This window comes from Squalius cephalus (genome assembly GCF_949319135.1).
Source record: "Squalius cephalus genome assembly, chromosome: 5".
NCBI classification, from domain to species: domain Eukaryota; kingdom Metazoa; phylum Chordata; class Actinopteri; order Cypriniformes; family Leuciscidae; genus Squalius; species Squalius cephalus.
Genome location: NC_137126.1, coordinates 24,995,171 through 25,018,623, shown reverse-complemented (window position 1 = coordinate 25,018,623; position 23,453 = coordinate 24,995,171). Strand labels below are relative to the sequence as shown.

The 23,453-nt window shown below is 37.3% G+C and overlaps 2 protein-coding genes across 3 annotated transcripts in view; one reads left to right on the top strand and one right to left on the bottom strand.

The window, feature by feature from the left end:
• Positions 1-18,776, top strand: part of pigl (phosphatidylinositol glycan anchor biosynthesis, class L) — a gene marked incomplete at its 5' end in the record, with an annotated part of 23,578 nt that extends 4,802 nt beyond the window's left edge. Inside the window, 5 exon segments of the mRNA XM_079871476.1 lie at positions 9,194-9,284; positions 12,265-12,332; positions 15,041-15,072; positions 16,594-16,727; positions 17,810-18,776. Of these exon segments, the coding sequence (XP_079727602.1) occupies positions 9,194-9,284; positions 12,265-12,332; positions 15,041-15,072; positions 16,594-16,727; positions 17,810-17,938 (454 nt within the window). The 3' untranslated portion in view covers positions 17,939-18,776.
• On the bottom strand, positions 17,794-23,453 carry cenpv (centromere protein V). 2 transcript variants are annotated; one of them, XM_079871478.1, is made up of 6 exons: positions 23,252-23,416; positions 22,896-22,994; positions 20,138-20,207; positions 19,930-20,044; positions 19,631-19,738; positions 17,794-17,874 (listed from the first exon to the last, which is right to left on the bottom strand). In XM_079871478.1, exons 1-6 carry the CDS (start codon positions 23,275-23,277, stop codon positions 17,870-17,872), a joined length of 423 nt encoding a protein of 140 aa, XP_079727604.1. In that variant the 5' UTR covers positions 23,278-23,416; the 3' UTR covers positions 17,794-17,869. The 2 variants fall into 2 exon arrangements, with proteins under 2 accessions (XP_079727604.1, XP_079727603.1); XM_079871477.1 differs by lacking the exon at positions 17,794-17,874 and having other exon boundaries at positions 19,268-19,738; positions 23,252-23,453.

Here is a 23,453-nt window from a genome sequence, read left to right as displayed (position 1 = left end):
AGACATTTCCTGGTGTGTTGGACGATCAGATACACCCTTGTTTTGACTGCTTTGGACACAGCTGTCACATTTACCTCCATGTGGGTCATTTAGATCACTGTGTGTATGTGTGTGTGTGTGTGTGTGTGTGTGTGTGTGTGGTACGCACTCTTTGTGTAAGTGTGGGGTCAGTGAACAGTCATCTTGTTTTAGACCGCTCTAGTGAGGGTACGTGGAATCAGGGTGTGTTCTGAGAAGCCTGGGAGTGTTTGTGTGTGTGTGTGTTGACTAGGTCATAAGTATCATGTAAACTCAGACACCCACCTGGACCTTTCATAATAAGCTGGCACAACGCCCAGGCCGCCTGTATCTCTCTCTCTCTCTCTCTCTCTCTCTCTCTCTCTCTCTCTCTCTCTCTCTCTCTCTCTCTCTCTCTCTCTCTCTCTCTCTCTCTCTCTCTCTCTCTCTCTCTCTCTCTCTCTCTCTCTCTCTCTCTCACCCTATCTTTATTTTTTAACCTAATGTACACACAGCATAAACTTTGATCCATTCTGACTAATTTTCCTCGTTCACCTTATCCACCTTATCCACCGTATCTCAGTCTTTACCCGGGAGCTGACACTGTAATCTTTATGATCCTTTCCTCTATAGTCATTTACAAGCACGTACACAAACAAACAAGGCTTAAATCTCACCCCACATTTGTCAAAAACCCAGTTTGTGAGTGACTAAAAGTAAGCTTTGGTACAGCATAGATCACTTCACTCTCAAATACTCTAATCAATGTCATCCTGATCTTTTTTTTAATCTAATTTGTTACAGATTTCACTGGAGCATAGATAACTGACGACTGCAGTGAACTGATAACACGTAAATCTGAAAGATGAGCTTCTGGGTCTTTCGGTTGCATAGCATGACCTCAGCAAACTGTGATAATCTCTGGCTTTCATGTGCACGTTTAAGCTTTTGCGTGTGTGTGTGTCAGTGTCAGCGTCCTGGCAGGGTCATCTGGGATCTGAGCTGGTTCAGGAAAGGTCGCTGTCTAGTGATCAGGGATTGGTGTGCATGCAATGATCCTATTCATACCCTGTAGTCAGCAGCAACTGTTGTCGTACTCAGAGTTCTGAACGCACGCGCACACACACACACACACACACACACACACACACACACACACACACACACACACACACACACACACTCAACTGAGTAGATAAAGGTTACATGAGTGCACATAGTTAGAGTGACAAAAAGTCTTGTGGACTTTAGTCTCAGACGTCCACAGACTGCTCACTCACGTACATTGGTTGCAAAACTGGTAAGAACTGGTTGAAGTCAGCAATTGCTATCTGACTGACTGGCTGGCGGCTAGCCTGCTACATAATATCCTGGCATCAGGGTCCCCTCTCAATATTTAGACTTTATTTAAACTACAGGGAGGCACAATATACCTGGACTAAATCTGTAAATAGTGATTATATATATATATATATATATATATATATATATATATATATATATATATATATACACAGTGAGGAAAATAAGTATTTGAACACCCTGCTATTTTGCAAGTTCTCCCACTTAGAAATCATGGAGGGGTCTGAAATTGTCCTCGTAGGTGCATGTCCACTGTGAGAGACATAATCTAAAAAAAAAAATCCAGAAATCACAATGTATGATTTTTTAACTATTTATTTGTATGATACAGCTGCAAATAAGTATTTGAACACCTGAGAAAATCAATGTTAATATTTGGTACAGTAGCCTTTGTTTGTAATTACAGAGGTCAAACGTTTCCTGTAGTTTTTCACCAGGTTTGCACACACTGCAGGAGGGATTTTGGCCCACTCCTCCACACAGATCTTCTCTAGATCAGTCAGGTTTCTGGGCTGTCGCTGAGAAACACGGAGTTTGAGCTCCCTCCAAAGATTCTCTATTGGGTTTAGGTCTGGAGACTGGCTAGGCCACGCCAGAACCTTGATATGCTTCTTACAGAGCCACTCCTTGGTTATCCTGGCTGTGTGCTTCGGCTCATTGTCATGTTGGAAGACCCAGCCTCGACCCATCTTAAATGCTCTAACTGAGGGAAGGAGGTTGTTCCCCAAAATCTCGCAATACATGGCCCCGGTCATCCTCTCCTTAATACAGTGCAGTCGCCCTGTCCCATGTGCAGAAAAACACCCCCAAAGCATGATGCTACCACCCCCATGCTTCACAGTAGGGATGGTGTTCTTGGGATGGTACTCATCATTCTTCTTCCTCCAAACACGTTTAGTGGAATTATGACCAAAAAGTTCTATTTTGGTCTCATCTGACCACATGACTTTCTCCCATGACGTCTTAGTGTATTACCAACAGTAACCTTGGAAACGGTGGTCCCAGCTCTTTTCAGGTCATTGACCAGCTCCTCCCGTGTAGTTCTGGGCTGATTTCTCACCTTTCTTAGGATCATTGAGACCCCACGAGGTGAGATCTTGCATGGAGCCCCAGTCCGAGGGAGATTGACAGTCATGTTTAGCTTCTTCCATTTTCTAATGATTGCTCCAACAGTGGACCTTTTTTAACCAAGCTGCTTGGCAATTTCCCCGTAGCCCTTTCCAGCCTTGTGGAGGTGTACAATTTTGTCTTTGGACAGCTCTTTGGTCTTGGCCATGTTAGTAGTTGGATTCTTACTGATTGTATGGGGTGGACAGGTGTCTTTATGCAGCTAACGACCTCAAACAGGTGCATCTAATTTAGGATAATAAATGGAGTGGAGGTGGACATTTTAAAGGCAGACTAACAGGTTTTTGAGGGTCAGAATTCTATCTGATAGACAGGTGTTCAAATACTTATTTGCAGCTGTATCATACAAAGAAATAGTTAAAAAATCATATATTGTGATTTTTGGATTTTTTTTTTAGATTATGTCTCTCACAGTGGACATGCACCTACGATGACAATTTCAGACCCCTCCATGATTTCCAAGTGGGAGAACTTGCAAAATAGCAGGGTGTTCAAATACTTATTTTCTTCACTGTGTATATATATATATATATATATATATATATATATATATATATATATATATATATATATATATATATATATATATATATATATATATATATATATATATATATATATATATAACTTTCTCTTTCTTTCTACATCAAAGAATCCTGAAAATAAGTATCAGGGTTTCCACAAAAATATTTGGCAGCACAACTGTTCAACATTGATAATAACAAGACATGTTTCTTGAGCATCAAATCAGCATATTAGAATGATTTCTGAAGGGTCATGTTACACTGAAGTAATGATGCTGAAAATTCAGCTTTAACATCAATGGAATAAATTACTTTTTTAAACAGTCAAATAGAAAACAGACAAAACTGACAAAAGTACAAAGAAAAGATTTGCAAAGTTTTCACTGACCAACTTAAGTGTATTTTGTTAATATAATTTTTTATTTTATTTTGATGGCTGCTACACACGCCAAAAAAGTTGGGACAGAGGCAAAATAAAAGTGAAAAGCTCATAGAATATCCAAGGTAATTTTTTTTTTAAAACAGTCCCTGATAAATTGGGGAATTGGTAATAGGTGAGGGTCTTGTGATTGGGTGTAAAATGAGCTTTTCTGTCTTTGCAAGCAAAGAAGTGGCTCATCACTTCATGCCAAATATCATGAGATAATTGTCAAACAATTCAAAAATCACATTTCTAATGCAAGATTGCAAAGAATTTAGGTCTTTCGATATCTACCATACATAATATTGTGAGAAGATTCAGGGAATCCAGAGAAATCTCAGTACATTTAGGGCAATGGCAAGACAGGAAAACTCTGTCTCTCAGCCGTCTCTCCTTCTAAAGTCTTTCTTCAAATCTCCCTCTTGCTCAGCTCACTCTCTCTCCTCTCCCATCATGAGTTGACACCCCTACTGCTGATTGGCTACAAGTTTGTTGTGGAGCTCTGTCCAATCCAGTTTCAGCTGCTTTTTTCAAAAATTGCTTACTGCACCTTTAAGCATCATAACATTGCTTTGACATTGACAAAAAAGTATATTTTAGTTTTAGTTGGTTAATTTAAACAAAAATAGTATTGATTTTTTTTAGTATGAGCTTATCGATAACAGCTAGCATTGTAATTAGTGCATTCCTACAGCCTCTTCCTGTTTAAGTTGGTGGTTTTCAGTCAGAATTATCTGCAGAGTGGATCAGACATTATACCAGCTTTTAATGTGGTACAGGACGATGTAAACCTCATGAACTTGTGATTATCATCTCTAATTATATTATCTGTGTAGACTTGTTTGCTGGCAATTAAAAGTTGTCTTTCTGATTCATTGAATTGTTATGTGAGTGTACGTGATATCCATTTCATTTTACACTCTGATTGTAAAGTTCTGTTGTATCTCACTTTGTTGTATCTTACCGTCTCAGAGTGTGTCCTCATGGGCTCTGAATGAGTCGTGTGACCCTCTTCTCAGAGTTGCTTTGCTCTCTCTGGTGCACAGCTGCATTGACCGCCTACACTCTGACCGAGGCAATGCATCATGGGAGTGCTTTTGTGATAAGAGCACATCTGAACACGCTCCACTGAACTTGTACTTAGTCGACCCCCACGCTCTTTTTCTCTCTCTTTTTCTGTATTATTCATTGAGGCAGACATCTGTCTGAACACAGACCATACAGTCCACCTGCCTGGCAGGGTGACATCAGGTTGAGAGCCTGTCCTCTGTTTACTTCCTTTTACAGGTCTCTCTCTGTGTCTCTGTCATGTGTTGAGAGCTTTCAGTGGGTGTTAGGTTAGTTTTTGTAAGATTATCCTGCAAGTTTTCCTTGAACTAAGCCAGATATACATACAGTTTCTCAGAGAAAAGAGCTCTTGCATTCCCATAGTGGCTGTCTGAGAATTTATAAAGGAACCTAACCTATAATCTTAAGGTTGGATGTTTTCTCAGCAAATAAATTTTCTCATTTAATTCCAAATAAAGTGTTATAATTATTTAAATGATTACATGTAATAAAAAATACTAATATCAATATAATATGTATGGAAACTCATTTCTGTTAAATAAGAAAAAAATCATTCTTTGGTAAGTCATAATTATAAGTTAAAAAGTAGAATATATACTAATTGGAAATTATGTTAGGAATAATTGAACTCTCAACAGTGTTTGGCAGCAGCGTCTCTACTAGTAGCAAAGCTATAAGTTGAACTGCTTCAAAAACAGAAACGTTACCACCTTGCTACTGAGAATTGTCATTTAGCTTTTCAGTTATGAAACTGTTTTATACGATCACCAGGCAGCGCTAACAACAAATTTCTGTGCACATGTAGCCTATGCTTCTGTCTGTGTGTGACTTTTTGTTATTTCGACTTTTTTCCGTCTCGTAATTATGAAAAAAATGTCAGCTTTTTATGTAAAAATTTTGACTTTTCTCAATGTTCTCTGTATTATATTTTGAAAGCTGCAGGGCTGTTTTGTGCCAAGTATTTGAGAGTGTAATTTTATTTTAATAGGTGTTCTAAATTTGGCTGAAAAAGTCTGTTTGGCTGCTCCTGAACATCTAAATGAATGAAGTATGTAGCTTGAGCTTTCCAGTTTGCTGCACTGCAGAGCTACTGACTGATAAAAGTGCTTCTTATACTCCATAAATCTGCACAAACATAACTGCAAACCTTAACCCATTTCAGTCAGATATTTTCCATGCTGAAAGGGTTAACTGTCGTTCAGCAGTCAGCTTTTCCCAGCATGCATCGGGGCCTTGTAGGAAAGGCGGCCCTGGCCCCATGTGACCAGACAAAACAAACGCTGCCAGTCTCCCCACCCCCCACCCCCACCCTCTCTGCTCTCTCACACACACACACACACACACACATACACACACCGCCTCCTCAGTAGGCTAAAGTTCATCTGCTGCATTCAGATGCCTGCAAGCAATTGCACATGCGGATGAGTGAGCGAGCGAGCGAGCAAGAGAGAGAAGGAAGGGAGGGAGAAGAGAGGTTACTATGGGGCATTTGACACTGTTGCTATAGCGAGGCCAACACTGCATTGATCCATTCTGAAAAAGGTCTGGTAGATCATGTGTTTTTCTCTTCTTTTTTTTTTTTCTTTATTTCATTATCATTCTCTCTTTCTGTTCCTTGTTCTTGGTTCTAGAAGATTAGGTGTAAGCTTTGAAAGTTTCTTCCCTTAAAAGGGCAGTGTAGTAAAATGCCTCGAAAAAGCCTGAACACTCAAGTTGTTGTTGACTTTGGAAAGAATGTTTGTGTATGTGCTACAATTATTAAAGCAACAGTTCACCCACAATTCTGTCATAATTTACTCATCCTCATGCCATACTGAAGCCGCATTATTTTTTGTCCTTTGGACGTTGAATGTGAAGTTTTGAAGAGTATCCTGGCTTTACATAATAAAAAAAGTGAAAGGGGGCGAGGTTGTCAAGCTCCAAAATGCCAAAACACCATAAAAGTATCGTAAAAGTGGCCCATGTGCCATATTCTCTGTCTTTTGAGGTCAAATGCGATAGCTTTGTTTTAAAAGCAGACATGTAAGAGCCAAAGCAGTTTGGCATCATTGACAGTGATGTAATATTTTTGTTGTCCAAGTGACTTGTGCAGTCCAAACGTTTTTTTGCAACATTCTAATAAAATGTAAGTCAATGCCAATGGGGGTTTCTAAACTAAAATTTATTCAAAGTTCTAAGCTTTAACTAAATGTTTAGATTTCATTAAATGTAAAAAGAAAAAAATAGAAAGCAAAATCAAAGATGGAAATATCCTTTATTTTGGTCAAACAAAAATTGTATTAAGAGGTTTAGTGCACTGAAAAATTGGTGTAGACACAAATTTCACAAACAGTTTCAAAGAAACCACAAGTAACACATTGATTAAACATGAATTTTTGATATTGAAAAACTGAAATAGTATTTTTCTGTAAAAATTTTCTGGAGTACGTTTTACTAATGTTTTTATATACAAATTTCGAAAAATCATTATTTATACTGTTTATTTGTTTGATGAATATCACGCTAATATCAAGCTGCCTTACAAGCTAATAATTATACTTTTGCTTCAGCTGTGCTGCAGAATAAATCATAATACATCAAATTCATAATATTTGGATAAAATCAATGGTTTTATTTTTTGTGATAAGTAGGTAGAAAGATGTCTTGACGGCATTCATACCTCTTTTTCAAGTCAAGTCCCATCTCTTACATTATCGTATGAGTCTTTGTACATTAGATCTGTCTGTGCTCTCTTTTGTCTTATCCTAACTGCTACTGCCCAATTTCTAAGTCACCCCATTTTCTAGCATATCACCTCGCACCCACCCCGCCTCTGATAGGGTATCCTTCAGAGCTGACCTTGTGACCCTGACCAGCATTTGATTTGTGTGCAGATCCATCACAAAAGAACAGAAACAACTGTCGAGCCCCATTGTCAAGAGAGGGAGGTTGCCTCAATTCAACTGGCTCTGTTTCTCTCTCTCTTTATCTGTTCTCTCTCTCTCACTCTGACTTTCACCCCCCCCCCCCCCCCCCCCTTCTCGTCTTACCCCCTGACCTTGAGCTGGGATTTTGCTACCGGCTGTCTTTAACACATTCAGTGCCAACTTGTACGCGCTGCCAACCCGGCCCTCTCAGCCAATCACAGTCCACTATGCCCTGCCATATCCAAAATCTGGCCATTGAATCATTGTAGATACAGAGTCCTCCAGTGAATTTGTTTGCCTTCCTGCCTGCCAGAATTCAATTATAAACTTTTTCAGCTCTGAAAATGTTTCTCTGGCTATGTTTTAAAAGTCTTATCTTATATTTATAATAAGTAACTACTTTTATTGCCACTTTTCTCCTAAATCATATACCATCTAATGCACTGCATTATTGGATTGACATTTCCCGTCTCTATATCTAATGCTGCCTTAGAATTTTGCACACAAAAAAAGTTGTCTTAGACAGACCTTTTGGAACAACCTTCACATCTCAAGCACACCTACGATGACTTAAAATAATGTCTAGGTAGGCAGCTCGCTATGTTTTGGAGCTTCTGTCTCTTAATCCAGATCCCTACACTCTTGCTTGCTCAACTGTTCTTTATCTTTCTTTTTGCTGTTCTAATATTTGATGTTTGATAAAGGTGTCTAGGAGTAAAACAGCAAGAAAACAAAACAACATGCATTTAAGTGATTGTACGCAGTGGGCAGAGCTTCTTCTGACCCCAATACATTACACAGCAGCTATGTGGGGTGTTCAAGTGAAAGTTGTGTGTGAGAGAAAGAGAACAAAAAGAGAGAGATTAATGCATGGCCCTTGTTTTCCCTGAGTTGTAGTTACAGATGAATGAGAGGGAAAAGCCCGGGTGACCTTTGATCCCAGACTTCAGAGAGGACTGTGGGATGCATTCAAGCTGAGCGGTAGTGAGACTGTGGCAGTAAATCAGATAGAGAGACTCTCGCTCGCCACTGTAGCCCCCGGGCCAAAACCTGCCCTTCCAGGACCTCGCTGTTTTGTTGCAGCTGTGTGTATGTTGGCACATAGAGGCTTTTTGCTCAGTCTAAATCAAACTTACAAAAAGAACATGGACAGTACAGTATATACAAACCTCTTCCATCATTTGTGTCTTTAGTATTGAATATAATGCCACTCATTAGTTGTGCTTGCTAAAATCAAGAGTCACTATTACCATTGCTCACACTTAAACTTTGGTGTGTAATTTGTCCTGCACCATCTGTGCCACAGACGGCATATTTATAAGTATGGATGATACCCTTATAATGATGTGGCATATTGGAGAGAGGTGTTTAATTACTTATCTAATCACTCTAACATAAAGTTTTCTCCCAGACGATAAAAAACACATTGATAGAAGGACCTATGAAAGCCTGTTTCTGAGAAAAAAAATACAAAGGTAATTATGACTTTGTCCCAATTTGACTTTATTTTGATGCATTGCGACTTTATATCTCTGACTTTATTTTTATTTCTTACTTTATCGCAGAATTATTTTTTTATTTTGTGGCACTAATGGGCTTCCATCATTCCACTCCTTTCAACCATATATCAACTCACTTTGAACCACTCTGAACATTTCACTCTGAAAGCCATTTTACACTCAAAATTGTAAAATCTAGTTGCCTACATACTATGTCTCATTTTAAAAATGTGTGAAATCTCCATATGACACTTATGCTTTTCTCCTTCTCTCCTCTTGTTCACGCAGAGAGCTTCCAGATGACCCTGCGGTCCAGTGGAGCACTGCACTGGTCTCCTCTCTGATCCTCAAACACACCCAAAACTACGGCATCAGTCTGGTAGGAAACTTCCATACATCCAGGTCCACCTCATCCAGAAGACTGGAGTTTATTTGCATGACCTAAACCTACAGAAATTCCTCTAGAACACATCGGCAGGTTGGGAGAGCTCTCGGAGCAGTCTGACATGACAGCGGTACAGTCGTGAAGTTGAGACCAGTGATAGGCCTTTTAAATTTATGAAAGAGTTGAGTGCACTAAAAAAGTTCCCAAAAAAGAAGAAACAAGTGTGTGCTTTTTTGCAGAATGTTCCCAAAGGATATCTATCTAAAATGTTTGTTTCAGACATTATTAATAATGTATTGAGAACGAACCGGCACTTGGATAGACACAAAAGAGGCTGATGATAAGGGAACACAAGGTTGCAGATGAACTTTTGGACAAACCAAAAGATAAATATATGATAAATAAACATACAATAATCAGCAAGAGAGATGAGAAATTAGCATTCCACTGGCTCTGACAGAATCTGTCATATACAGTATGTAGACCTCTCCATATAATAGTGTTGAAATAATAAATAATTACTTCATCATAAAACACTGGTCCTAGACTGGATGGAGGCTTTAAATGGTCATGTGACAGTCAGGTCTCAATAATAGTCCATCTAAATGGACATTTTACTGTGCTTATCTGATAGCTTAAGTCTAAATCATGAGGTTGCTTTGAGTCTAAGACCATATCAACTAGATTAATTCACTCAGACAAGCTTTTCATTGCCCCCCTGTATTTAGCCCTAATTACACGTGCTGTAATATCCTATAATACCACTGAAGCAGACACGTGGTTCCCCAGGGTCACTGCTGGCAAGCCAACGCAGATAGCTATCAGCCTGCTCTAAGGACTTCCAGAAAAGATCTCCTAAAAAAATTGAAATCAAGATTAGAACAAAGATTTTTCCCTCTTTTTCCTCCTCTCTTTTTCTCACGTGTACTGTTTAATGTTTTTTTTGTCCCTCACTCTCCCTCTTTCTCAGCCCGCATGCCATGAAATTCCCAAAGAAAGCCAAGCACGGAGGACTTGCATAAACAAGCCAGAAAACAAAGCAATGTCCTTGCAACATGACTTGGTTTACCTCCATCGCCTTACATCCATAAGTGTACATGCAAAGAGCAGCCGGTATCCTTCCTACCAGACTGCCAACTGCAGCAACAGTCCAGTCGGACTTTAAACCGCACACTCACTCACTAATACAGGCTGCTGAATCCAGTGGATCAGCACACGGTTCCGCTGCACCCTTAATTTCATGTTTGATTTAAGTCGAAGAGGCTGTGGGGATGGAAATACTGATGTTGAACTATAACATTACACTCCAATTTGATTTTGGCTTTCAAACGTGTGGGAAAAGAGTGGTGGCCATCTTGTGCTCTTTACCGCTCTCTCACAAGGAGCAGAGGATTGTGGGTAGGGCACTATTACACAAATAGACTCATCTGGTTTAATCAGATGTGCATTACTGCTGGTCGTACCAGGATCCTTATGCTTTACATAATATGTGTGTACAGTATGTAAACATGGTTATGTTTTGTTCTTCTTGCGGGCAAATATCAGTATGTTAAAGTTCAATTTCAGTCGGACTAAAGCAATAATTTCTCTTTTTTTTTTTTAAGGTTGTGTAAATTCTTTCATCAAGTTGAAACCATACCAGTCCGATTTTTGTTTATGTGAAGTTACTAACAGACCTAGATAATCCAGCATGTACACATATTAATGAGACTGCTATTGGCCCTTACTCTTACTGTTGTGCACATGCTTTGAAAGACATAGATGACGTGCGACAGGTTTTTAATACTTAGAAAATAAAATTTTACATGTGTTGCACACTGTGGGCAGATAGACAATTAGAAAAATTGTAGCTGGACTATAACCATGCATGTATAAACATATTTATTCTGTCCTCTCTGCTGTTCACAGCATTTAGAGTTTCTCTGTCTCACTCATGCCGATAGTCTCTTCTGAAAGCTGACTCACTCGCCTCATTGTGTTTGGCAACATTCTACATACCTGCCTCAATCTATTATTTTGTCAACCATATATTCCTCCACCCTTGGAGCTTGAGCTATGTGCAGCGGCCGCTTGGAAAGCACCCATTACCAAAGACAGAATCCCTCGCCTGGTGACACAGCAGACGATGCACAGATAGAAGCCTTTCCACACAGTTCTGGCAACAACTCCCACTCCCAAGTCCACTGCTGAGTCTTCAAATTACTGCTTTTCTTTGGCTTGTGTTTCATCTTATTTTCAAGTTCTTTTCTTTTGCTTTTGCTTTTTTTATCACCTTGTGTTCACCTTTTCACCCTGTTCTTCAGTGAGAAGAAAGAATGCAGATGGAAAATGTTATTACTGATCTTAAAATATTAAAACTGTATTAGAAGTCTCCTATGCTCACCAAGGCTGCATTTATTTGAGCAAAAATATAGTGAAAACAGCAATAATGTGAAATTTAAAATAAGTGTTTCCTATTTGAATACATTTTAAAATGCAGTTTATTCCAGTGATGGCAAAGCTAAATTGTCAGCATCATTACTCCAGTCTTCAGTGTCACATGATCCTTCAGAAATCATTCTGATTTGCTGATTTTCTGCTCAAGAAACATTTATTATCAATGTTGAAAACAGTTGCTAAATATTTTTGAGTAATTCTTTGATGAGTAGAAAGTTCAAAAGAACAGCATTTATTTGAAATAGAAATCTTTTGTAACATTATAAATCTGAAAAAATCTTTAAAAAATACTGTAGGTTAAAGTAATGTTCATTGTTAGTTCACGGTACCTTAGTCTACAATAAATGTAAACATTTTGTATTGTAAAGTTTTATTTTAATTTAAAATACATGTAGGCTACTGTATTTAATGTGAATTCAAGCTTATGCATAATGGCTGTAATTTTTATATCATTATATGTATAATATAACAATAATATATAATGTGGTGTGCATAACAGTGCATTTATCATTCTCTGATTTATGGTGTGTTTCTGCAGGTGCTGACATTTGATGGCAGAGGTGTGAGTGGACATGCCAATCATATTGCCATCTACAAGACCCTCAGGTACCTTTGTGCTGATTTCATAATGCAATATTTAACTCCACAACAACAGGATGTTAGTGGTTACTCAAAGTAGATTTGTATAAGTTAAAAAATAAATAGTTGTACATTGTAGTTCATTTCTAAAAAAATGATGACTTTTTTTTAAAGCAACTGTAACAATAGCTTAGCCAAGAATAGAGACTTTCTGAAGTCAGGCCAGCTGTTTGATGTTTCTTGTTATAATTACGAAAAGGAAACAGCCTAATGTTGCTTATTTAACATTACCTGAATTATTCCTAGTGGGTCCAGATGAATTAGGAAAGAGCTTCATTCTTGCTAAATTGATGCACTGTTTACAGTAGATTTGATATTGCCCGCATACCCTGCTGAACAGACCTGTATCTTAGCTAGCTTAATCAGCAAGATGTCTTTAGTTAGCCAGCTTTACCATCTAGATTTTGCATGTGAACAGTTTGGCTGTGTTAACCCACAACCTAGACTATAACCAATCCAGATAAACCAGCCAGGACCAGCCAGAAATGTACACTGGCCTTGCAGTAAAGTGGTGTGAAGATATTTAATGACTCTGTGACATACACTTCTCTCTGATTTGGCGCAATGCAGTACAGTGCAGTTTAATGCAAAGTCAAACAGACAAAATAAAAGGGATCTTAACATTTTTAGAATTTCTCTGATTTTATATTTACAGTTATTTCATATTTTACTTGTGGGGGTAAGTAAGATTAACAAAAAAGAAAGAAATGAATACATTTATTCAGAAAGGATTAATTAAATTGATCAAAAGTGACAGTAAACACTTTTATAATGTTACAAAGGATTTCGATTTCAAATAAATTCTGTTCTTTTGAACTATCTATTAAAAGAATCCTGAAAATAATGTTATCATGATTTCGCACAAAACTGTTTTCAGCACTGATGATAATAAGAAATATTTCTTGAGCACCAAATCGAAGGAATATGTGACACTGAAGACTAGAGTAATGATGCTGAAAATTCAGCTTTGCCAACACAAGAATTAAATGACATTTTAAAATATATTGAAATATATATATATTTTTTATTGTAATAATATTTCACAATGTTGTATTACTGTATAATATTTACTCAACTGTATCTAGGCAAGGCAAGTTTATTTATATAGCACATTTCATACACAGCAGTGGTAATTCAAAGCGCTTTACATAGAAAAGGAATTAAAATAATCATCAAATAATCACAACATATGCATAAGAAATATGCATAACTGACTATCATACCATCACTACACAAATAAAAGCTCACATTACACACATTCCAGCAGAGCAGCAAAATACTGAATCAGTTCAGAAAGTACGAAAAAACAGATCCTCTGTCTCAGATCAGACAGCTTGTTGTTCAAGCTACAACAATGCACTGCAGGACTTTGCCTGATACCTTAAATACTGTATGAATCCTAATCCTGCAATGACTTACATGAAGGCTCGCAGTAAAACAGTCAGAACAAACCGCATTTAGGTATTGAGCAATGTTTGGTTATAAGAAACAGAGCCAATCTTCTCGGACATCTGTCTCTTCTGTGCTGTTGTAGATGAATTTATTTTGTGTGTGTGTACATGTTTTTCAATCCCGGTGGGGACTTCACCCTGAATGCACACAGACTTGTGGGGACTCGTGTCAGTGAGGAAACAAGCTTATAAATCATACAGAATAATTTTTTTTGAAAATGTAAAAATGCAGAAAGTTTTGTGTGATGGGTGGGTTTAGGGATAGGGTTTGTGTAAGGGAATAGAATATACAGTTTGTACAGTATAAAAATCATTACATCTATGGAGAGTCCCCACAAAGATAGTGAACCAGACAAGTGTTTGTGCCTGAGAGAGAGAGGGAGGAAGAAGCAGTGGTGAAGTTGGCGCTGGGACTTGGTCGTTGTGGGCTGAGCTCCGGGGCCAACACAGGTGCTGTGACTGGGAGAGCCAGGCCATGACAGGCAGTTCCAAGAACTGCATATGGATTTAGAGCTCACTCTAATCTGAGAAAAACCCAGACCTCAGGAAGTGTGTGTGTCCTTAAGACAAACACACACACACAGTGTAATAGAAGAGAAAGAGAGAGGCACTTCCGAAGACTGCAGACAAATAAATCAGAGTTATCATCAGTATTAGTATATTGGTTTATTGGCCAAGTTACACGTATATAGAATATGTGATATACAATATAGGTGTGCTGAGTGAAGAGTGCATTTGTAATGGCAGAACAAACAAAAATTATGAGAAAATACATTTATTCTAGTTAATTTAGGAAGTTTCAAACTGAAGTGGTGCTAGGAAGCACACAGTGATTAGCAAATTATTTTCATTTAGTTTTGGAATAATATTTATTGTCAAAAGTACTACAGTAAATCTGCAGTTCTTAATTTCGTTATATCCTCTTGCTATTGTTATATCTAATTTTTTTGTTTAATTGTTACCTGGATACACTAAATAAAAATTATTTAAAAATAAATAAGAAGAAACTGATTTGCAAATTAACTACAGGACCCCAGAGAACAAAATAAAATGCTTAAAGAGAAAGACATTTAAGTTTCAAAATTAAGCAAGTCTGCTTATCAGGTTAATTTAAGTTTTAAGGAAACAAAAATGCTCATTAAGAATGTTTTTGGAGTGTATGTGCGTTTGAGTTTGGTGTGTTACATTAATCATATTTTTTCTCTTTCATGTCTTTGGCAACAGTCATCTGGCTTCTGCTGGACGACTACCTGAAGGTACGTCTTATTACATTACGTTCAAAAATATATTTAGCATAATATTATTTGAAATATTATTCATCATTTTGTAGAGTAAGACTTGACAGTTTAAATCTTGCCCTTGTTGGTAGTGCTGTGAATGTTTTCTAGGCAAAGTACGCCACCTACTGGTACACTGTATTAAGTGCACTCTGGAAAACATTTCCAGTATACTTACATAAACAGTTTCCCAGGAGCACCACTGAGCTAGACCAACCCTTTCTTACACCCAAGCGGAGAAATTGCTGAGATCATTGTTCTGCTGTGTCTACATTGTGTCAGAAAGAACAGAACAATCGGGAGAAAAGACATCTGATTGATTAGTGCAAAATTGGTGCAAATGAACTGGTCAGTTCACGACTCAGACCACTAGGGGTCGATATGCTGTCACACGAAGATGTCTTCTGGTTTCAGTAGGCTAGTGATTAAAATATTTTCAAAGGGTTACATATCAGTGGCTATATGATTTTTTATTTATTTTTTATAAACTGACACATGTGCTTTATTATATTTAACTTAAATTTCTCAGTGTATGTCCACTCATACTTGAGGACAGGTTAGTCCTGTTAATCCGGTGTTTCCCATCTGTTTCTGGATAAATCGTATTTTACATCACAGATCCTCAGTGAACCTCTAGGCCCCAGTGTTTCTTTAATCAGACAGATCTTCTTTCTGATAACCCTGTCATTAACTCTCAGTACTAGGAGGTTTATCTGTGACCGCATCAAGAAGCTTGTTCATGCCCTTTATGCACTACCATTCAAAAGTTTAGGGTATGTACGATTTTTTAAAATGATCTTATGTTCAAAGGGTTATTTGATCAAAATTCAGTAAGACTGTAAGAGTAATTTTAAATATCTGTGTTCTATTTTAATATATTTTAAAATGTAATTTATTCCTGTGATGGCAAATCTGAATTTTCAGTCTTCGGTGTCACATGATCCTTCAGAAATCATTCTAATATGCTGATTTGCTGTTTAAGAAACATGTCTTATTATTATCAATGTTTAAACAGTCGTGCTGCTTTTAAAAAAAAATCTAGATTCTAGAAAGTTCAAAAGAGCAGCAGTTTTAGAAATAGAAATGTGTAACATTTAAATCATCCATTTAATGGATCCTTTGTGAATAAAAGTATTAATTTCTTCATAAAACAAGATTTTACTGACCTCAAACTTTTGAACAGTATTGTTTATAGGTGAGTCCTTACCAAATATATATATATATATTTTTTTTTTAAGAAACAAACTGGTGCAGGTTTTTACACCTCTTTTTTCACTTAGTCTATTACAGTATATGTATTCAGTTGTATTTGATAAAAAATATTTAGTAGCATGTAGACAACACCATTGAAACAGCTTATTGTGACTACAATCTCTATGAAATGATTGATTAAATCCTCTTCCTATAATAATAATCAACTGTAAAAGCTTTAGAAAAGTCCAAAAGGTGTGGAAACCCAGTACTAAGCTTAACTTTTTTTTAATCCATCTGTTCCTACAGGTTGTCAGATCTTCTCTCTTCACTCCATCAGCATCCTCAGAAAGTATCTATCAGTCTTAGAGCTGCCGGTCAGCTGGCTCCTCCCCTCTGATTTCTGCTGTCTCATTGGACAGGAGGAGTATAAACGTGCCAAGGTGTGTCACGAGTCACTGTTTAAACAAAAAGCTTAAGCTCTGATTAGACCCGATGAAACGTTACGAGTGTCTCACGTGTTTCTCAGCTTCTACAGTACAGCTGTCTTCACACACCCATGCTAAAGTTGACTAAAAAGAGGAATAAAAAATGAGGAAAACTCCAACCTTTAAGGACACCAGTTTTCTTTGTGAATGAATAATGTATCGTAAATCAATAAATGTTCTTCCTTAAAATATAGGGTGCATAAGTCGTCAGGACACCCCTATGTTAAATTCCCATTATTTTTAAAGGCCAGTTATTTAATTATTTCATGGATCCAGGATACTATGCATCCTGATAAAGTTCCCTTGGCCTTTGGAATTAAAATAGCCCCACATCATCACATAGCCTTCACCATACCTAGAGATTGGCATGGGGTTCCTTCCATAAGATCATCTCTCACTGCAAATCAAACTAGCTATTAGGCTAACTGAAATAAAATCATGCCAATCTCTAGGTATGGTGAAGGGTATGTGATGATGGTTTCCTGGTGTCCTGTTACATTGGTGTCCTGACTTATGCATCCTGTATTTTAAGGAAGAACATTATTTACAATACATTATTCATTCACAAAGAAAACTGGTGTCCTTAAAGACATTAAGATCAATTTTCAAAAGATGATTTTTATTCCTCTTTTTAGTCAACTTTAGCATGGGTGTGTTCACTTATGCTAAGCACTGTATTCCCAGACTGAAGACTGAATAGCAGACCATGAATACAGAACATTCATAGCTGTAAAAAGCTCCTTGTTGCTGATTAACACATTAGTACTTTGAACCTTTACTGTAAGCATTAACTAAGCCTGCCGAGAGGTCTCTGAATGATGCAGTTTCTCTGTCTGAACTGCCTCTACCAGTCTGGCTCCTTACAGTAGCATGTTAAGCCCTCGTGTGTCAGTTTGTGATCTTTGGTCAGGTCATCTACCTGATTTATTATAAGGGCTATAAAAAAAAAAAGTAAATTAGTGCACAGTAACCCAGCAAATTTAAGTAATTGCTCTGTGTTGCTGTCTGTTCACTTCTCTCTCCTCTTCGTTCCTCAGAAAGCCATGCTCTGTCATCGCTCTCAGCTGCTGTGGTTCCGCCGGCTCTACATACTGTTCTCACGCTACATGTTCATAAACACGTTCCAGGCCATCGTTGTGGAAACAAAGAATGTGAAAATTTATTAGATTAGATTGTCTTGGACACTGTTCCTGTCCATGTAGGACTAAAAGTTATGCACTGCATTTTTTATGTAAAGGTTAACTTCATGTTTCTTATTTCTTTAAATAACCCCATTCCAAATATGCTGTCATTAAAATACTATATAGTGACAGCATATTAAAAAAGGTTCAGCGAACATATTCAACCTGCAGACACTGATGGAGAAATGCTGGTATAATGGACCTATACACACTGTACCCCAAACCAGTCAATATTCTGAAAGCCAGTTTTCTGGGAAGGTTTAGCCTAGATAAGCACTTTAATAGAGTAGCTCAATCCAAAGAACAGATTGTGCCTTTGTATGTGCAGGGAATGGAGAAAACTAAATTTGATTCTGTATATTGTTTACATTTGCGTTTACTGCGTTTATTTGACTTAAGTTAAAGCACTGTTCCAAACGGATCAACAAATACTGTACCAAATTTTGTGATTCAGTATGGTTTCAAAACTGGCATGTACTTCTGAATTCTTTCCGAGCAAATCTTTAATTCTAGGAAGTTTATGATGTTCTCTGTTTTGACTTGAGTTATGAATATATATAACAATGTGGAGTAATGCAACAACTGTTTAAAATAAATTTGATAAAGTGAGAAAAAACACCATGAACTTTTTTTCTTTTTGAAAATAAATGGTTTTAGTGGTTTTCCTTATACATGACATAACATCCTCAATACAAAGTTGGAAGACAATACAAATATCAATCCTCATTTGATGTCCTAAATATCTATTAGAGTATGATTTCCATTTTACGAGTATGATTTCCATTCCATTTACCATAATGTTTTTCCTGTTGATGCATTTCTTAATAAAAAATACCAAAGAGATCGTCCCTTCATCATCATAAAATCCCTAGAAATTAGCTCTAGGATATAGGGCAGGGGTGCCCAATCCTGCTCCTGCCGATCGACTGTCCTGCACAGTTCATCTCCAACTCTAATCAAACACACCTGCTTTTAATTTTCAAGTGATCCTGAAGACGTTAATTGGTTGCTTCAGGTGTGTTTGATTAGGGTTGGAGATGAACTGTGCAGGACAGTCGATCAGCAGGAGCAGGGTTGGGCACCCCTGATATAGGGGGAGGTCTAGACCGTATGTCATTTAATATTTCATATTATACAATATTTTTGGTCCATTTTTTTTCATAAGAGAAATATTTTTGTAAATTTGTGTCTGTTAAGGTGAATTTTGTCAACAATTACACTGATAAAAATGTCTTAAGAACCAGGAGAGTACAATCTAAGGTTACGTTTACACGACAACAATATATTATTAACTGATGTTTTTTTCCCCTGTAGTTTCAAGTGCAGACAACAACGTTGTCAAAACGATGATGACTAAAAGCGCTGTATTATGCTTGCCAGGCCAGTAGTTGATGTTATTTTGTTGTTTGAGACCGAACACAATACGCATGACACCAAAGTTTCAAAAACTTCCACTTTGAAACCCGTTTCAAAAGTTTGCGTCTTCAGACCCCCAAAGCGCCATTGTCGTGTAAATGAACTGCCAAAACGCATAATTTTTTTTCCATTTTTAGTTTAAAATAGTGTCGTGTAAACAGCATCTTAAATCATCTGGCTGAAGCTGCAGTCTGAAAGTCAAACTATTCAAAAGGCCATAGAAAACCGTCAATTATGTGTCCGTTGTTGGTTTTGACATACTTCTAATAGTATGATGCTTCTGCATACTTTCCTCCCAGTTTTGCCCACAGAAATCCTCCACAGTCACACTTCTCACTGTTCCAGTGTCCAAACAATGAGGTGCCACACCTGTAAAGTCATGGCAAAATACATGTGAAAATACACCCAAATAAGAGAACTTTTTCTTCACATAAAAAAGGAAATGCTCCATAGTTCAAAACAAAGCAAGATAAAGTGCGGTTTGTCTATAAAATGCGGTAAAAATTGTCTGTAAAAAAAAAAAAACATCCCAATAATGGTCCACCTTGTATTAAACTCACCAAATCCATCAGGGTTGGAACGTGGAGTGTAGAAACTCTGGACACCGCACGTTTTGCAGAATGTGTGCTTGGCCATGTGTGTGTTAAATGTGTACGTGGTCATGTTGTCTGATCCCTATGAAACATAATTATATAATTAACTATAACATTATAACCTTATATGCATTCTGCTCAAAAAGATCCTGTGTACATGCTTCAAAACACATACCTGCAGCAAGGTGAACTGGGATTTTGGCACAATGAAGTGACGATTCTGTTTCTTTGTGCAAATGCTGCAACTGAGACACAACAGCAATCAAAACACAACAGCAATCAAAACCATCAGGAGGTGGGTTACCTCATGAAAAGTCTCTCTCATGTGATGTGAATACAATGACTAACAATGAAAAGCTGACACCAACTTGTGAACCAACTTTTATTACAGGCATTTTTGTATTGGCTCTTTCCATTCCTCCATTCGAGCCGGTGCCAGCGAAGCACTGAAGAGACGAATATTGTCTGAATTAACGAAAGGGTGCGATGATGACGTAACGCAAAGTATCCCCAGCTAGAAAAATGCATGTGGCCCCTTCACATATTTGTCAGACCGTAAACAAACCCAACGCTAGTACAACTGAAACTATACTGAGCAAATACAGATGGCAGAGCACTGATTATTACTACATAAAAAAGAAAATTGCCTAGGCAATCTGAAAACTCGATTCATCGATATCCATGAAATAAAGACATTTTAGACAACCAGATATAAATACATCTTAGATACACAATTTCAGCAGTTTTACCATGAATACAGACAAGTTACCATGATTGCCCCCTCACTCAGGTAAGCTGTGGCATTTAAACAATGCTCAGTTGGTACTAAGGGGCCCAAAGTGGCTTTGCCTCACTCTGCACACCACATAAAATAAATAAAATGATTATTTAGGAAATAATACATGTATTGTGTGAATGTGGATTGGTTCACTGGTTGAACGTATGGTTTAATGATGAACGCTTTGGTTTATAATACATTGGTATAACCACATATATATATATATATATATATATATATATATATATATATATATATATATATATATATATATATAGGTTTAGATACAGTAGTTTGATCAAATACACATGGGTTTGTTTCTTTATGCAACGGTTTGTTCAATTATACAGTGGTTTCCTCAAGTACATATGAGTTTAGATACATCAGTTGGCTCAAGTATTGGTTTGATCAAGTATACATGTGATTGTTCAAGCATACATTGGTTTCTTCAACTATATATTGTTTTAGATACATTGGCACAAGTATATATTGGTTTGATCAAGTATACATTGGTTTGATGAAGTATACATCAGTTTGATCAAGTATACATTGGTTTAATCAAGTATAATGGTTTATTGGTTTGATCAAGTATACATGGGTTTGTTCAAGCATACATTAGCTTTGTCAATGTATTGGTTTAGATGCATGGGTTTGTATATGATGTTTTATTAACAAAGTTTGGGAGGAACACGTTCAAATGATCTATTCAATCAGCATGAGAGGAGGCCTATATATATATATATATATATATAGACTCAACTATGTTCCTCGACAGTTTTCTGCATCCCTCCACCCCCCCGACTCCTCACTCTCGGCTGGTTATCCCAGCCAGGGATATGTGGGTTGTACTCTGGGTTCGGGCCAAATTCTGAGGTTGGAGCCCTCCCCTCGGACAGCACGCCAAATACACATACACTTTACTCTAAGTACATATTGTTTTTTTCAAGTATACATTGGTTTCATCAAGCATGCACTGGTTTAGATACATTGGTTTGATGAAGTATACACTGGTTTAATCAAGTATTGGTTTGTTCAAGTATATATTGCTTTGACCATTTATACATGGGTATACACAAGTATATTTTTAAGTAGGCTATACGTTGGTTTCTTGAAGTTTACATTGTTTTAGATACAATGATTTGTTCATACATCCGTTTGTCAAAATATGTTTTGTTTGTTCAAATATATTGGTAAGGATTAGTTTGCTGGCGAGTTGATGGGGTTGTCACAATTGTTTTTGAGATGTCAAATTATTCTTTTAAGTTAAAACAAAGAATACAACTAAAACACATTGTATAAAGTGCACATGATATTCTAATATGAGTATTCTAATATAGTATTTCCTACAGAGATTTCTTAATTACTCGTGTTAAATTTGTGGGAGGATTTCATAGTACATAGTAATAAATTAACAACACACTCACAGACATAAGTAGTAGTAGTGGTTTAATAAAAGCATTTTCATTAGATTTAAAGCATCTACATACTGGGACAACGTCTCTGTAAATGTGACAGGAGCAAATGTGTACTTGATCAAATCAATGTATCTAAAGTAAACCGATATGTGTGGTTACCAATGTACTATTTCCAATACATTTGTCATTAAACCGTACATTCAACCAGTGAACCAACCCATATTCACACAATACATGCCTATGTATTATTCCTAGTAACCTATTAGACATAATATTTATTTAGGCCTAGTACTTCAAGTTGTGTTCCCACCCAGGTTGGTTGAGCCCTGTTTACTGTTGTTGTCTCTGTGTACTGGAAGCTTCTTCTGTCACCACAACAAATTCCTTGTGTGTGCAAACATACTTGGCAATAAAGCTCTTTCTGATTATTCTTTCCCTCTCAGAAGGGATACAATTCCATAGATAAAATTGATTTCATAACGACATCGTCATGACATAATGTCAAGTCTTTTTTGTTCGACGTGAAATAGATTCTAGAATCTTTGTAGACAAAGACCTGACAGAACTAAGTCTTTTCAGCAAAAGACATCCCAATCGTGGAATGACCCAGATGACATTTCGCAAGGTATTCAACTGCTAAATGCATCGCGAATGACTATTCAAAAGGCAACCACGTGAGCACACGCTTAGATCATTGTACTGTGACTGTGACTGTGCTAATGGTTGAAGATGTTTCTTACTTGCAAGTGAACACGTGTAAATCTGGAGCGCTCCACACCTCAAAACGCACCGCGCCGCAGTGACAACCTCCGGTGTGTTTCACAAGACCATCACGCTCCCTGCAAACAACAGATCATTTACATCAGGAGACGGTCTGTGCCTCATTGGCTCATGTATTTACCAATGTATGTAATCAACAGACTTCATTCGCGTTTTTAAGGGATTGGTTTTTTTTTTTTTTTTTTTTTTTGTGGGCAGCAAGATAAACACCCGTGTATTTTATGTGTGCCAATGTTCTTTTTTTTCGATCACAGTTTTGTCCACGTCACTGTGAATGTCTGCATTACGCAGTGAAAGTGAAGGTTACATAGCCTACCTTTCGTCTTTAGTTATGCACGCCATTCGTTTAGCACCTTTAACTTATATGGTAAAGGTGGAGTTGTTTGTCGTCTACAACCTAACCGGTTTAAACTGTTACAGCATGCTCTCCTGTAGAACATTATATACTTGGTTGATAGCCATCGCCCTGCTTGCGAAACACACACACACACGCACACTGTTGACTTGACTGGCTGCCT

What these genes read in the sequence shown, in the direction of transcription:
- cenpv (XM_079871477.1), bottom strand. Translation starts at nt 23,277, where the DNA reads ATGGCGTGCATAACTAAAGACGAAAG. An exon ending in TTACACGTGTTCACTTGCAA is followed by an intron (nt 20,208 to 22,895) that starts GTAAGAAACATC and finishes GTTGTGTCTCAG; the next exon opens with TTGCAGCATTTGCACAAAGA. An exon ending in CCCAGTTCACCTTGCTGCAG is followed by an intron (nt 20,045 to 20,137) that starts GTATGTGTTTTG and finishes TATGTTTCATAG; the next exon opens with GGATCAGACAACATGACCAC.